The sequence below is a fragment of the Camellia sinensis genome, chromosome 11 (genome assembly GCF_055761805.1).
Source record: "Camellia sinensis isolate YWXY chromosome 11, ASM5576180v1, whole genome shotgun sequence".
Lineage (NCBI taxonomy): Eukaryota > Viridiplantae > Streptophyta > Magnoliopsida > Ericales > Theaceae > Camellia > Camellia sinensis.
This window is the reverse complement of record NC_138971.1, coordinates 62,099,549-62,117,239: the sequence shown is the minus strand read 5'-3', so window position 1 is coordinate 62,117,239 and position 17,691 is coordinate 62,099,549. Positions and strand designations below refer to the sequence as shown.

The 17,691-nt window shown below is 39.2% G+C and overlaps 1 protein-coding gene across 1 annotated transcript; it reads left to right on the top strand.

The window, feature by feature from the left end:
* Window positions 1-2,431: 2,431 nt before the first annotated feature.
* LOC114262773 (receptor-like protein 9DC3) lies at window positions 2,432-3,061 on the top strand. The gene is made up of 2 exons (XM_082895067.1): window positions 2,432-2,648; window positions 2,751-3,061. The coding sequence occupies exons 1-2, from the start codon at window positions 2,432-2,434 to the stop codon at window positions 3,059-3,061; spliced, it is 528 nt and encodes a 175-aa protein (XP_082751193.1).
* Window positions 3,062-17,691: the final 14,630 nt, after the last annotated feature.

Below are 17,691 nucleotides of genomic sequence, written 5' to 3'. Positions count from 1 at the left end.
CAAGGAAAACAGACAGAAGCTTGATGACAAGTCCACTCCATGTGTATTTGTGGGCTATTCAGATGCAGCATTTGGGTACAAGTTGTGGGACCCAGTGAACAAGAAGATGTTCAGGAGCAGAGATGTTGTGTTCCAGGAAGACCAAACAGTAGCAGACCTTGAGAAGTCTGCAAAGTCTAGAGATGTGATCACTCTAGACCTGTTCCCATCTCCTAAGCCATCAAAAAATGCTAGATGTGATGATGTGCAACAAGAAGTGTCAAAGTTGCAGGATCCTATGCCAGAAATTGAGGATCAGGAGGAAGGAGATGAAGACCCGGATGAAGAGGGTGTTGAGCAGGAGGAGCAACCCCCTCAACTAGAGGCAACTGAGCCTCAGTTGCGGAGATCTGAAAGAGCAGTCGTGCTATCAACCAAATATCTCACTTCTCAGTATATTCTGATTACTGATGAGGGGGAGCCCGAGAGTTTTTCAAAAGCAAAGAATCATATAGAGAAAGACTGTTGGATGCAAGCCATGAATGAAGAGATGAGTTCTTTGCAGAAAACCCACACTTATGAGCTTGTTCTACTTCCAAAAGGCAGCAAAGCCTTGAAAAACAAATGGGTGTACAAATTGAAGAAAGATGGCAATGGTAAAATACTACAGCATAAAGCTCACTTGGTGGTCAAAGGTTTTGGGCAGAAAAAAAGGAATTGATTTTGATGAGATCTTCTCCCCAGTTGTGAAGATGACTTCCATTCTAGTGGCTCTAGGATAGCAGCTTGCTTGAATCTAGAGGTAGAACATATGGATGTCAAAACTGCCTTTCTCCGTGGTAATTTAGAGGAAGAAATCTACATGGAGCAACCAGAAGGATTTGAAGTTAAAAGGAAACAGAATCTAGTCCGCAAAGTGAAGAAGAGTCTCTACGGCCTAAAGCAGGCGCCGAGACAATGGTACAAGAAGTTTGATTCATTCATGGTGGATCACGAGTACACAAAAACGGTAGCAGACCAGTGTGTATATTTCCAAAGGTTTTCTAATAGAAACTTCATCATCCTACTGTTATATGTCAGTGATATGCTGATCATCAGACATGATGTTGCTGAAGATTGTTCGTGACAGGAAAGCCAAGAAGATATGGCTGTCACAGGAGAAATATGTTGAACGGGTGATTGAAAGGTTCAACATGAAAGATGCCAAGCCAGTCAGCACACCACTGACCAACCATTTCAAGGTGACAAAGCGTTCATGTCCCACAACCAGCTCTGAAAGGAAAGAAATGGAGGCAATCCCTTATTCTTCGGCAGTAGGGAGCTTGATGTATGCAATGATGTGTACCTGGCCAGATATAACTCACGCAGTTGACGTTGTGAGCATATTTCTCGCCAATCCAGGAAAAGAGCATTGGGAGGCAGTCAAATGGATTCTTTGGTACTTGAAGGGAACTTTAAAGATGTGTCTATGTTTTGGGGCAGCTGAACAAATTTTGGAGGGCTTTACAGATGCCAATATGGCAAGAGATCTTGATAGTAGAAAATCTACATCAGGATTTCTGTTCACTTTTGTATGGGGAGCTGTTTCATGGCAGTCCAAACTACAAAAGTGTGTTACTTTATCTACAACAGAGGAAGAATACATTGTTGCCACAAATGCTGGAAAGGAAATGTTGTGGTTAAAGCAGTTTCTCCAAGAATTGGGTTTACAGCAGGAAGAGTACAAGGTACATTATGATAGTCAGAGAGCAATTGATCTGAGCAAGAATTCCATGTACTATTCCCGCACAAAGCACATTGATGTCCGGTATTATTTTATACAAGAAGTGATGGAAAAACAGCTGATAAAGTTAGTGAAGATTCACACGGACAAGAATCTTTCTGACATGATGACCAAGGTTGTCACCAGAGACAAACTGAAAGTTTGTAAGAATCTGACTGGGATGGACTTCAAGTAAGAAGTCAATTATCCATATGGGCGTGGAGGGGGAGAATTATTAACTCCAGCCCACATGGAGTAGTTAGAGGTTAGAGGTTGAGTCTCCAACTCAAGAAGAGGGAAGTTGGCAGTTGGCGGTTTGGCAGCCATTAACTCTTTTCTCTTGACTTTGTATTCCCTCAATTGTGTATAAATTAAGGTGAGGAATAGGGTCTAAGCATCAAGGAAAGACACAAAGTGTGTGTTTGAGTGAGAGTGCTATAGAGAGAGTGAGGTTTGAGTGTTGTAATTCCCTCCAGGAAAAATTCTATAGTGGATATCTCTCCCGTGGACGTAGACTTTGCTGAACTACGTGAATCTCTTGTGTTATTGTGTGTGATTGATTTCTGGTGTCCCTTGATCCTAACATCTTCCAAAACTAAACTCATTTTCCCGAAGCTTCGAATCTTTGACCTCTCTCACAATGAGTTTAGTGGTCTTTTGCCAACAACATATTTCAAGCATTTTAACGCTATGAAGATGGTCGATGAAAAGGTGGAAAGAAAATATATGGGGCAATCCTATTATTCTGATTCAGTGACCATCATGTTGAAGGGGAATGAAGTTGTATTACCAAGAATTCTGACCATCTTCATGGCCATTGACTTATCGCACAACAAATTTAGAGGAGAGATTCCAAATGTCATCAGAAAACTTCATGGACTTCGGGAAATCTATGTTTGCTTGAATCGTTGGACCTCTCTTCAAACCAACTTTCTCGTAACATTCCTAGCCAATTGACAAGTTTGACATTTCTTTGTATGTTAAATTTTTTACAAAATCATCTCCGAAGGTAGCATACCTCGAGGCAACCAATTTGAAACATTTGAAAATAGCTCATACAATGGGAACCTGGCATTATGTGGATTTCCACTGTCGAAGGAATGTGGAGATAGTAAGACATCACAACTGCATCCAACATCTATGTTGCACAAGGAAGATGATCCAACTTTTGCGGGTGAATTTAATTGGAAAGTGGTAGGGATGGGGTACGGATGTGGAATGGTATTGGGTTTGGTAATGGGATATCTTATGGTCTTTATTGGAAAATGGCAGAAGAAAGGGAAAAGGTCATACAAGAGTGGTGACACTGTGGAAGAATAAAGTGGAAAACACAAATGGCATCTCAAGTATGTACCCTTCCTCTACCCTTTCTTTTTTTTTTTCGTTGTTACTGTGTTGGATACATAAGAAAGGGATTAGTTTAATCATTTCAATTAATGCAAATTTTTGCCTCAAATTTACTACTGAATTTTCATATAAGCTCACCCAAAGGGGTTATTTTCTATCCACTTTACCCAATGTTCACTATATTTTCTAGGTGATGAAAGAGGAGCCATGCCATCATTTGAAATTGTAGTTTTTGCAGGTAAAGAGAGAAAGAGGCCAAATGTGAAACACTAGGACCATTGCTCTCTCTATCAGGAGTTGTTTCTTATCAAAATATTATGTTCTAGTGAAGTGAATTGTATTTGATGCTTTACGAGTTGTCATAAATTCTTACTTCTATGTTTGAACTTCTTAAAACTTTATATTTTGTTTAAAGTTTAGTTGGAGTGTTGATGTATCATGGCGTGTTCGATGCTCTAAGAAATTATTTTTTACAATTAATAATATTTGGATAAATTATATTCATGGTTCTTGTAATTTGTTACTTGACAATTTGATACCAGTAATTTTAATCGTATCGATTGTGCCTTCTAATTTTTTTGACATTGTGTCAACTTGGTCAAATTAATAACAACCATTTAAAAATTGAATAGAAATCAAGAACATAATGTTTATTCAAAAGAGAATGAATTATTTGAAATTGAACACAAGCCCCTCAATCACTTTGGGCTAGTTTGGCATGTATTAAATAAGTTAAAAAGTCAAAAAGTCACTATCTTATTTAAGTCACATCATCTTATTTAAATCACATCACATCAAATCCAACCCAAACCCAACCCAAACCCACCAATAAGTCAAAAAGTGCACTTTTTTATGACATCCCAAACCAACCCAGGTGGATGAACTATTTTACTCCTTGATTTCAATCCAATTTCTACAAAGACATTTTCAATTAGATTAAGTTGTTTAAATGTACTAACTTTAAGGGTAGAAATGATACAATTAGAACTGTAAATACCAAATTGGCACAAGTGGTTAAGAGGTTGTTTAGGCTGTCCTAAATAAGTACACTTTTTATCTTTTTAGACTAAAAAATTAAGAGAAAAAAGAAAATTATTAAGGATAAATTTTTATCTTTTTATAAAAAAATATGTAATATAATATTATTACAAATGGTGAAATGACTCGTTTACTCTTCCCAACTGACACACCAGCTGTGTTACCGTTGTTGGGAACCGTGAGTGGTCCACCTTGCACAATTCATACAATGTGCAACGGTAAAGTTAACATAATTTAAAATCTTTTATTCATTTCCTAATTTCAAATACTGTGCAACGGTCATTGGAAACATGTGGTTGAACTTTATTTATTTTTGTTATTCATTATGTTTTGTTTTCATTCTTTCCCTTTTATCATTATTTTTTATTTTTCCTTATAGTCATTTTTTTTTAATTCTTTTCTTTTTAGCATTTTTGTTTTTATTATTTTCAGTTTTGAAAGAATTTATTTTTTTAATTCTTTCCTTTTAACATTATTATTTATTTTATTCTTTTCCTTTTTAATTCATTTTTTTTTTCCATTCTTTTCCTTTTAACATTATTTTTTTTTTATTCTTTTCCTTTAGTCAATATTATTCTTTTCCTTTTAACATTATTATTTTTTTTATTCTTTTCCTTTTAACATTATTAATTTTTTTATTCTTTTCATTTTTTTATTAAATTTTTTTTCATTCTTTTCGTTTATTTTTTTTTTATTCTTTTCCTTTTTTAGTCAATATTTTTTTTATTCTTTTCATTTTTTTTTCTTTTCCTTTTAACATTTTTATTTTTTCTTTTATTCTTTTCCTTTTGACATTATTAATTTTAGTTTATTGTTTTCCTTTTTTTTTATCACTTTTTTGTATTCTTCTCCTTTTTTGTGCAAATTTTTTTTTGGATTTTTTTCCTTTTTTATTCATTATTTTTTATTCTTTTCCTTTTAATTTTTTTAAAAAAATTCTTTTCCTTTTTCTTTTATTGTTTTCGTTTTAATAAATTTGTTTTCATTATTTCGTTTTGTTTTTTTTTTTGGAATTGTTTTCCTTTTTTATTAGCTGGTCATGCACAGTGCTGTTGTAAGTTGTTCAACAATTTTTTTTTTTTTTCTCTTTTCATTTTTTTTTAACTGTGTTTTTTGGACATATGTAGCCTAAAATTGTATACAGCATTGTATCAAGTTCCTGCTGAGAAGTATTACAAATTCAGACAAGCAAAACAAACTTATTGCGTTTTTTTTTTTTTTTTTTGGTATGTGTTTTTTCAAATTTGTTCGACACAGATTTGTTTTTATAGAAGCTACATCTAAAAAACATTTTCAAATGTTATCACACATTTATTGGACATACATCCTTCATGTATTTTATATGTTAATGATTGGACATGCTTCATGTTCAAATAAAATTCGTTCACAATGTAATTTACCGAAGACATCATAATATTAAAACCAAACGTTTTTTAAGAAGATATGATAGTATAAATTTGAATCTCAGTTACACACATTATAAATTTAACCAACATTAATATTTCAAATATTCGTGTTCAGTTACCGTCTTAGTTGGTACGTAATGTTTGCTCGTACAGCTGCCATTGCGGGGTCGGAGTCCCCTTCCTCAATCACATCGGCAACCCGTGCGTATTCATCATGGTCGGGCATTTTGGGGCCACGTATTCGGTGCTATCTAGGATAGCAAGCGTGACCTCATCAATTTACTATTTCGGCGTATGAAGTTATGTAACGCCATTGACGCACATACAAAGGTCACTTGATTAGAGAAACTCAACTTCTGAATATTCCGCAATGCCCCCCACCTCGACTTCCACGCACCGAATGTCCGCTCGATACAACTACGCAATGATGAATGTGCCTTATTGAACAGTTCGAACTCATTCTATGGTCTTCGATTCCGATGGGCATTTTGGTGATACTTATACCCCTTGTATAGGGCTAGGTACCCTGTCATGTTGCTATAGCCGCTATCCACCAAATAGTATTTTCCTGCAACGAACACAAAGACGTTATTTAGAAATTTTAAGTTCGTGCCCATTTGGTTGTCAGTTTGCAGTTTATAACTACAAAACTCAAAATTACTGCCCATAAAACATCGTTCGAAAAGAGTTTTTTGGGTTTGTAAATGGTTGTCACCTATAATAATTTTAGAAAAAACCATAGTGTCAAATCATAAGTTTACATTGTTTTTAAACTGACATTTAAAATTGTTAGTAACAAATATTTTTTTTTGAAGTCAGTTATTTTTTTGAAATCATTTTTCAAACAAGTTATTGTTTTTCAATTAATTTTGATTTTCATATACTATATTTTCCACCTACAATTTTATTGGGTGAAATAAATACAAGTGGCCATTCAGTAATTTTTTAGTTTTTTTTTTTTCAAAAAAATAATTTTTCTATTATTGTGTTACTATTTATTTTGTTTTCCAATTTTGTTTTGAAATACTTTTTTTGCCAATACATTGTCTTGTCAAATACAACAACTTTGGAATTACATTTCTAGTTGTTGTAAATAGTAGTTTTAAATATTTTGTTTGGATGTAGAAAATTTTCAAATTAATTTATTTCATCAATTTGTTTATGTACAATTTTTTTTTAAATGATATTGTGTATGTTCGCAGTATCATGTGGACATGTTCGCATTATCACAATTTTTTTAAATATTTAATTTTTTAAACAAAATCAATTACCAACTGTAATTAGTAATTTTATCAATTTTTTTTGCGAGAGCAAGTATAATGTCGTAGTTTGTCTTCTATTATTTTAAAATTATACTACTTTGTTAAATGTTAAATAATTTTTACCAGGTGCGGGGTGCGGGAAGTGATGTTTAGGCTTGGTTGTCACATAGTGCAACACCCTGCTGTCGTGCATGCTCCCGTCCCGACCAGCTGACACAAACGTGAAGCACAAATCGAAGTCGCATACGGCCAGTATGTTCTGTGTTGGGACACCTTTCCGGCCATAGTACGAAGTGGCATACTCTTGCGAGACAGAAGCCATCACGTGCGTGTCGTCTAGTGCACCGATGCAGTCCTACGCAACGCACCATTATGTAGAAAGTATAAATAAAAATTCAAGGTATATGTCGCCACTGTGATATTTAAAATTTTATGGAAATTGTCACCTTGAATGGCTGGTACCGCCGTTGTGATTGTAAATGTGGGTGGCCCCCTTGTTGCAATTGCTCGGGCGTAAGACTCCTGCTATGAACTGATGTGAACGGTATCATAGCTTGCAAAACCTCATAGAAATTGCGTGACAATGTCTCCTTCAAGTGTTGGAACCGTTTTTACAAATCTTTCCAATCCATTCCCTACAATGCACAAATGAAAATGGCTACCTTCTCTTCCAGTGGAACGTCATGCTCCTGCTGTGGCAGTGTCAATCCAAAACTATGAAGCGCGTTGCATAACAACAAGAACACTAGTTTGGACATACTGACAGCATCTTCAAACCGACCTTGGTGGCCATTAAACAACTCATACATCCATAAATGTCCCCAAAGTATTGATGTATTTCGAGGGCTTTATGATAATGATGGTAATAATATATCTACCTGCAGCGTTCAATGCCTATAGCGATCCCGATTTTCTCCGTCATTTGTTGTGTTTCGGACTCGAGTTCCGTAGTTGTGTGTTGTTGTCTGTGTCTTGTTTCCATCCTTTAATTCCTTGTATTTGAGTTTTGGGATGTGTTGGTTGGGATTGGTAACAGGTTGGTTGAGAGTTGAAACAAATAGTTGCTACCCAGAATTCGGCATCTTCGCTCGATCTAGGATTTTTACGCTCGAGCGAGCCTTGTGTATTTTCTTCTTCACTTGAGTGAAGGCTCTTGCGCTCGAGTGAGCTTTCCGTAGTGTGTCTCTTCGCTCGAGCGAGCATTCTTGCACTCAAGCATGCGCATGCATCTCTATTAGACCTGAAGGATGGCATTCTTTGCTCGAGCGAGCTTTCTTACGCCCGAGCGAACTCTGTGTTGAGGTGTTACTTTGCTCGAGCGAGAACTCTTGCGCCCGAGCGTGCTTTTGCGTTGCAGACCTGAAGCTTTGTATTGTTCGCTCAAGCGAGGTCCTCTTGTGTCTGGTCACTCGAGTGACGACTCATTCGCTCTAGCGAGCCCTGTATATATCAGTTCGCAGCAGCGTGATTCTACATCACTTTTTCATCCCCATTTCACTCCAAACCCTAGATCCGACTCTCTCTCTCTCTCTCTCTCTCTCTCTCTCTAAACACCCCTTCTCTCTACAAATACACTTGATTTAGAGTGTCTCTTCCCTAGTCTCTTTGTAAGAAAGTTGGAGTTTTGCGTGGGCTTTCCTTTGATCCGAAAAAGTGTCGATTTGGAACATCTTGAGTTTCCTCCTTCTTCTCCTTTGAGCTCCTAACTTTGAGGTAGGGATAAATTACTCCTTATTATGAGTTTTGACATAAATATTGGTTATTTTGCATAGATGGTGGTGTTTGGTAATTTTGGGTAAAGTGAGGGTTTGATTTGAAAGTATAAAAGAGGGTTTTTCATGTCTTTAGGCTCCATTGTGTATGTGAGGTCTTCAGATTGGGTTTAATTGTGTATAATTGATGGAATTAAGTATTTGGGATTTGATGTTTGAAAAGGTGAAGATTTTCCCTAATTGGAAATTAGATGAATTATTTGGTATAAATATGAAATTGGTTTGAGAATTATGAAATTAGAGGAAATTTTGATTAAATGGTGTAGTTGGATTGATAAATCACTTACCTATGGAAAATGTAATAATTTATCTGTTTGATAGATTTATTTACCTGTTTAGAGATAATTGTTTTGGGCTATCGGTAGAGGATAGCCATGATTGTTGTAGAACTGCATGATGATTAGGTAAATAGAAACTAATCAATTGAATTATGTCATTGAATATGACGGTTGGATTAATCCATTGAATATGTGCTTTAATTGATCATTGTATATGATTAAGTATTTAAATATGTTGCATATGTATCTTCGTTTGGGAGAAAATAGGGGATGTACTCCATGGTTTGGAAGAAGATAAGGGATGTACTCCACTGTTTGGGAGGAGATAGGGGATGGACTCCATTGATAATTAAGTTGGCCGGAGTGTCTAGGGTGAAAGTCCTGAAATCTTAAATACGTTTGAATGGCATTGATGATTAAAGTGTTGATTATATGAGTTAGTCTCATTTTAAATTGTTGATGATTGAAGTGTTGATAACATGAGTTGTAGTCTCATTATGAATTGTTTGAATAAATGATGAACCATGCATTATGAATTGATTTGGATAAATAAATGGAAGTGGTTTGAAATATGGATATAAATGTTGTTGAGCTACGGAAAGGGTGCAAGTTGGTTTACAAGTGTTAACCATTTTTCGAATGCTAATGTTTTAGTCATTTCTTAAATTTGGTTTAGTATATCTCTATTGGGCTTTGGTTCACCCTACTTGGGATACCATTTTTCAGGTACAGGTGACATGCCGCCTCCAAGGCCTTAGCTTGGGAGGTTAGGAGTTGAAGACTCCCTCTTGTTATTTGTTGATGTTACATGTAAATTCAAGTCGATGGCTTTTTATGTATAGAGTTAGAGCCTTTCTTTTGTTGTAACCATGTTTATACTTCAAAAGCTGTAAGCCCATAGGGCATTTATTTTGTTTCAAACATGTAATATCTTTTATAAGCAAGACTCTAATAAATGAAATATAAGATTTCTTCTATGATTATGGATTATATGGATGGTTGTCTTATACTGTATTTTTTAGGGTGTTACAACTTGGTATCAAAGTATACCGGGTTTGAATACTTTGGGTACGTGGGAAGTGGTTAGTACCACAATGGGTTTGTCTCGCTTGTTAAAGACTTATGTATGATGTTATGTGCTTATAACATGTTTATGTGACTATATGAGTATGGGATTTAGTTTCTAGGATGTTGATCGGGTCCATGGGTTTCTGGGAGTCCTGTTGGAAAGGCACTTGATCAGTGCCGTTTCTAACTGGAACTCTAGCGACTCCACAGGACGATCATTATCCGAAAATGAAATTCGTATGTGTTTATGTGATTATGTGCTTATGTGGAGTGAATTACAGTTGTCCATTGTATTAGGACGCGAGTGAAATAGCTTCGGCACATTTTGTCAATGTGCTAATTTCTTTTGTTACCTTTATTATGATGTCAGGACGAGGTCATGGTGGTAGGCGTGGTAGACCTAGGAGGCAGGAGATGCTTATACCGGATGAGATTCCGGCGCAGGAGGAAGGTGTGGGTCAGGCCAATATGGCCGAACCGGTTTGTCAGCAGGCCATGGGCGCTTTAGCCCGTGAAATGGCCGGAACTTTGAGGGAATCTATGGACATTCTCAGGGCTAAGAATCAAGTCTAGGCCCATGTACCTGAGGCAGAGCTGTCTTTTTTGAAGAGGGAGTTCTTCCGGTTGAATCCGGATGAGTTTTTGGGTGACCCTAAGGAGCCACTGAAGGCTGATTAGTGGCTTAAGCAGATGACGAACACGTTTGAGATGCTTGGCCTCGAAGACGGAGGTCTAAGAGTGACCTTGGCCTCCTTCCAGCTGAAGGGAGACGCTGGTCAGTGGTGGAAGTATGTGCGGGGGCGCATTTGAGGGACTTGGGAGGCATTTGTTGAAGCTTTCTAGGATAAGTACTTGTCTGCAACGGTGAGGGAGAAATTAAGGGATCAATTCTCTAAGTTGGTGCAGCTGAATACACCAGTGGCAGAGTTCGAGGCCACATTTACTAGCCTATCTAGGTTTGCACCTGAGTTAGTGGCGATTGAGGAACGCCGCTGTCTGGAGTTTGAGAAGAGGTTGCGGACTGGACTCATGTTTAGAGTTGCCGATTCTATGATTAGAGATTGTGGGTACCTTGTGGAGGCTACAGCCTATCTTGAGACCATTATTCATGCTGAGGAGGAGATGATGAGAGGCTCCATGAGGAGTCAAGAAGGTCAGGGAGACGGTAACAGGCAGAGGGGTTCTAACCCTTAGCAGTCCCAGGGAGTGCATTCTAGATCTACCTTTCTGGTACCGAGTTCAGGTTCTGGGAGAGGCGGACATGGAGACATCACCTGTTACAAATATGGTCAGCTGGGCCACAAGTCTTCGGTTTGCCCGCAGAGGGAAGGAGGGCAGCGTGCAGTATCATCTTCGGCTCGTTGTCAGGGCCAGAGTCAGGGCAGAGGCCAACCGCTCGCTTGTTATAAGTATGGGCAGGCGGGGCACCTGAAGAGGTTTTGCCCACAGTTGAGTGGCATGTCTGGTGCGTCTGGATCGAGACCGACACAGAGTTATCAGCCAGCTCAGTCAGTTCAAGCCTTGAGGCCCAATCAGGGAGCCTCTTTGGCTCAGTCTGTGTAGCAGTCGTATGCTTTGAGAGGTGAGCAAGTAGATTTGAGACCTTCAGGGTGCATGTATGCTATTACAGTGCCAGACCTTGTACCGGCTCCATCAGTAGTGAAAGGTACCTTTTTGTTTTGCAACTCGGTTGCTAATGTGTTAATTGATACGGGTGCATTCTATTCCTTTATATCTTCTGCATTTACATATGTTTTGGGGTTGGAGTTGGCACAGTTAGCATCTCCTATTTATGTTGTATCACCCATTGGGGGTGAGGTGGTTCTGAAGCAGGGGTGTCGGGGTTGTGATATAGAGGTCACCGATCGCCGGCTTCCCTTTTCCTTTGTATTGATGGATATGTCTAGGTTTGATGTGATTTTGGGTATGGACTGGTTATCGTCATACCGGGCTGTGATAGATTGCTACCGTCAGAGGGTTACTGTATATACCTTGAGCGGTGACTGTTTTCATTTCTTAGGGGATCGGGTTGGTAGAGTCTTACCGCCAGTGTATGATCCGTGAGCGCGGAGTGAGCTTAGTTGTCTTCTTGCGAGCTTTATGAGTAGTGAGTGTGATGAGACTTGGACTGAGTAGCCAAGAGTGGTCTGTGAGTACTCGGACGTCTTTCCCGAGGATCTTGTTAGTTTAACACCCCATCAAGAGATCGAGTTCTCTATTGACTTAGTGCCTGGCACGGCATCGATTTCCATGGCACCATATTGTTTTGCCCCAGCTGAGTTGAGTGAACTAAAGGTTTAGCTCCAAGAACTATTAGATAAAGGTTTTATTCGCCCCAGTACTTTGCCTTGGGGAGCACCGCCCCTCTTTGCTAAAAAGAAAGATAGGGCTTTAAGACTTTGCATTGATTATCGAAAATTGAACCAGGTCACGATTAAGAACAAGTACCCTATGCTTCGTATAGATAATCTGTTTGATTAGTTGAAAGGATGCCGTTGTTTCTCTAAGATAGACTTGAGATCGGGTTACCATCGGTTGAGGGTCAGGGAGGAAGATATCCCGAAGACGGCATTCCGTACGCGGTATGGTCATTATGAGTTTCTGGTGATGCCTTTTGGGCTTACCAATGTACCGACTGTATTTATACACTTAATGAACCGAATTTTCTAAGAGTTCTTAGACCGTTTCATTGTCGTCTTTGTGGATGACATTTTTATTTATTCATCTTCTGAGGAGGAGTACGAGGAACACTTGCGAGTGGTGCTTGAGTTGCTTAGAGCCCATAGGTTGTATGCTAAGTTGGGAAATATGAGTTCTGGCCAAGAGAGGTTAAGTTCTTAGGCCATGTGGTATCCGGGGAGGGGGTGACTGCAGATTCATCCGAGATAGAGGTAGTGCAAGATTGGGCACAGCCTAAGAATGTCTTTCAGATCCGTAGTTTTCTAGGATTAGCCGGGTATCACCGTCGGGTTGTGAAAGATTTCTCCAGGCTAGCTTCGTCTTTCACTAGATTGACGCGAAAAGAGGTCAAGTTTGTGTGGAGTGAGACTTATGAAAAGTCGTTCCAAGAGCTTAAAGTTAGACTTACCACCACTCTAGTACTGATTATTTCGGAGAAGGGTTTGGGTTATGCAGTGTATTGTGATGCCTCACGAGAGGGTTTAGGTTGTGTATTGACGCAAGAAGGGAGAGCAGTGGCCTATGGCTCGCGTCAATTGAAAACACACGAGAAGAACTACTCTACTCACGACTTGGAGTTAGCAGCTGTGATTTTTGCCTTAAACATTTGGAGGCACTATCTATATGGTGAGAGATTCGAGGTGTTCTCGGATCATAAGAGTCTGAAGTATCTGTTTACACAGAAGGACTTGAATCTGAGGTAGAAAAGGTGGATGGAGTTCATAGAGGATTATGACTTCGAGTTGCATTATCATCCGGAAAAGGCCAATGTTGTGGTTGGTGCCCTAAGTAGGAAGTCCATTAGTGATGTAGCTTGTATTGATATCTGGGAATGGGAGCATGTCACAATGGATTTTGTTGTGGGCCTTTTGAGGACTCAACGGGGTAGTGACGCCATTCGGGTGGTGGTGGACCAGTTGACTAAGTCAGTGCACTTCATTCATGTACATGTAAGAGATTCGGTAGATCACTTTGTTGACTTGTATATTCAGGACATAGTGAGATTGCACGGGGTCCTAGTGTCGATTGTCTCAGATAGAGACCCGCGTTTTACTGCTAGGTTGTGGCAGAGCTTACAGAGTGCCTTGGGCACTAGATTGACTTTTAGCATGGCTTACCATCCTCAGACTGACAGGCAGCCTGAACGCACTATTCAGATCCTTGAGGATATGCTTCGAGGCTGTGTTGGGTTGAGGTGGGTGATGCACCTTTGTTGGGCTCGGAGTTGGTGCGGGAAACGATGAAGAAAGTTGCACTTATTCGTAAGAGGCTAGTTACAACCCAGAGTCACCAAAAGAGCTATGCCGACCGTAGGAGGAGACCTTTGTCATTTAAGGTGGGTAATCATGTCTTTCTGAAAATATCACCTAGGCGGGGCTTAATGAGGTTTGGGAAGAGTGAGAAGGTGTCCCCTCGGTTTATTGAAGTGCATAACGTGTTTCATGTTAGTATGCTTCAGAAGTATAAGCTGGATCCATCACATGTATTGGATTGGACCAACTTAGAGGTAGGTAAGGATGCTTCGTATGAGGAGAAACCAGTGAGGGTCTTGGATAGACGAGACCAAGTCTTGCGAGGTAAGACCATTCCCTTGGTCAAGGTATTGTAGAAACATCACGGGGTTGAGGAAGCAACTTGGGAACGTGAATTGGAGGTCCGAGAGAAATATACGGACCTATTCGTTGATGTTTGAGCTTATTTTGAGAATTTTGTTTTGTAAATAAACTCTAAGAACATTTTATATGTTTTGGATTACGGAAGTATTATAATTGTTGGATATGTTTTGGAAATGTAAGTTTAATTTAACATTGTATATGTTGAATGTGTTTTAGAAATGCAAACATGTTATTAACATTGAATATGTTATGGAATTATGGAATATGTGTGTTAAAAATAGTTGAATTTCGGAAGAATGTATGTTGATAATACATAATGAGCTATGTTTGTAAAGTTGTTCTCTTGAGAAGAGATGGAATGATCGGTGGTGGATAATGTTGGTGAATGATGTATTGTAATCACATTAATATTGAAATAATCATGATTTCGAAACTTGTATTAAAATTTCGGGGACGAAATTCTTTAAGGGGGGAGGTTATAGCGATCCTGGTTTTCCCCATCATTTATTGTGTTTCGGACTTGAGTTCTGTAGTTGTATGTTGTTGTCTGCGTCTATAGACGCGACCGAACGTTCTAGGGAAGATCCCATTTTGTCCATTGGGCTTACTACAGTTTGGACTCAATGTCACGGTTCTTAATCTGATCTCGCAAAGTGCAATGCGAGATTTATAAGTCACCAAAGAGTCCAAATTCGATAAATCGTTTTGAAAAACTGATTTTTAGAAAGAAGTGCCAAACATGGACTGCTTTGCCAGATACAGAGTCGCCACCTAAATATTTTATTTTGGGGGAATTTAGGAAACCCTGACTCGTGCCTAAGGCCACGTGTCTGTCATCACCAAAGTTGCCCCGGCTCGAGAACTTGGGTACAATTGGGAAAGGTCATGCAATGAGCACCCCCGCTCGCCCGATCAAAGATCGGCCAGTACTAAACATGATATCTTGTTTTTGAAAACATATGTGCTCTTATTCCGGTTTATTAGCCTAGAATTGCTACGTGATGCGCACAGCATACAAGTATAGATTGGATCGCCTAAGTTGGAACAAAACATTTCATGTTTGTTTTTTAAAGCGGTTTGCTACTCGCAAGTAGGCTAAAATGCAGATTTTACTACCCTCAAGTGGGCTTAGAAAATATGGTGATTTGCCACTCTCAAGTGGGCTTGAAAACTCATAATCAATGAATCGTTCCAATTCAAGTGATCCAACCTTCACCCACAGGCATTCAGGCAATTGTATCACATAAGCAGTTAGCCTCATGGCAGTCACTCACACACATGCAAGGATGCTAAAGCATAAACAGTTACCAAGTGCTCCGAGCCAAAACAAAAGCTATGTTAGAAATCAATGCATGATCCTGGCTATGTCAAGAATACCTAATGCAACACATACAAAATGCAACTAAGATTGGCTCGACTATTCTAAAATGTCATGTGAAATGTAATTTGATACATGTATTCAAACAGGAATTGAAATACAATGCAGTTAGTATGATGAACCGAGCCCGGTACATGCAAGACAGATGAATGGATGCAAACATGCGAGCATAAGGATGCTAATTGAAACATGCCCTAAAACTAACCATCGTAAGCTGGTAAACAAAAGGGAGAAAGAAATGGGGGTTGGAAGACATGCATCACACACACACACACTTATTTACAATAGTTGTGCCCTCTCGACGGAGGGTCCGAATAAATAATACAAAACCAACTAGCTAATCTAAACTAATCTAATTAAACTAGTTATTACACAACCACAATAAATAACAAATTACAGCTAATTATTACATAACTCTAACTAATTAACAAATTAGCTAAGTAAGCAAATAAACTATAATGCAAACTACATGGAACGGACTGCCTCAGCTCTGCCATAGATGATGAAGGATCCATGCATGCTTGAATTGCCTTGTTCGGAAATCCCTCGCGACGCCCCGACTCGCCTTTGTTTGCAATTGATTTCAGAAACATGCACAAAGCTCCAGAGAGATGAAACTCCATCCTAGGAATCTGTGGGAAGGCTGCCGACCAGCTTATAGGCATGGAAGACCAATGGCCGACCACCTCTTGTGGTGGAAACCAAAAAAAGTGGTCGACCTACCAGTAAATCTGGTCGGCCGACCAGTTTCCTCTCCTGGTTTCTGGTTTTCTGCAACAAAGAGAGAGAGAGACACGGCAAAGTATTTGCAACACATGTGTGCACGACCACTCTCCCCATCATTGTACAAGCTCAAAGGAATGTAGGTCTCGATCCTCGGGCCACCAATCACGCATCTCGATGCATGATGGCCGAGGAACCGAACTGCACAACTTAATATAGAATGAATGCACATATGAACACATAAATTCCTAAACTCCTTCATGTGTAGTCAAGAGTGTCAGCGACCGGGAATCGAGGCACATTTCATCACTTCGAGTGTGAAACGTCCCTCGTTTCTCGTGTTTGGGCTAACTCTTATCCCAAACACAATGCAACAAACAATGGCATGCACAATGCGACTTTAAGTATGCAACCTAAATGCTATGCAACTAAGTGATGCAAACATGCAAAGGATAACATGCAAGCATGCAACTAGCATACACAATGCTATGAACTAACAATGACATACTCAATGCACGTGGTACTTAGCATACACAATGCACCTAAGAACTAACATACACAATGAGATGAACAAGGCATGCACAATGCAATGATCAATCATGCGACAATGTGGCATACTCAATGCTATGGAATACAATGGCATACTCAATGCAAAAATGGACTTAAACCAAAATGAATGGGCCTCAGCCACACCCAAATCAGTGGCCAAACATGATGAAAACAAGACTCCAAAACTCATTCTAGCATACACAATGCAAGGACCTAAGCCCAAGGGCACAACATGCAACTCTACAAAAGCATTGAAAGGATGAAATATGGCATACAATGACACATGTTCCAGCTCTGAAATGACATACAAAATGGCTCCGAATCATGCAAACAATTCACACAATGCATGTTGAAAAGCTCAAGTACCGAAGCTAGTGAAGCACATTACACTAGAGGCATGCAAGGTGATGCTCAAATGACAAAACCAACTCCAAACTGACCTTAAGCAGGCCCAAAACAGTGGCAAAATGAGCCAAGGTGGTGGCTTGAAAGGCATAAGAATGAAGCTCAATGCAAAGGCTCATGAATGGGGTACGATGATGCAACTCTCAAACACATTGAAAGAGTGACAAACTTGAGAATATGGCCAAGAAATAAGCTCTGAAATATCATGCTCAATGATGCTAAAACATTCAAGTTAACCATGCAAGGGGATTCAAAACTCAAGGCTAAGCAAGTCTATTACACTACAACCATACATGGAAAGCCTCATTCGACCAAGGAACCTCAAAACAGAGCTAAGGTAGCCCAAAATATGAACAAAATCAGTTTGGAGCATGGCCAAAATATGCTAGCATAGAGGGCCAAAACTAGGGGTGAGCATGGACCGGATTG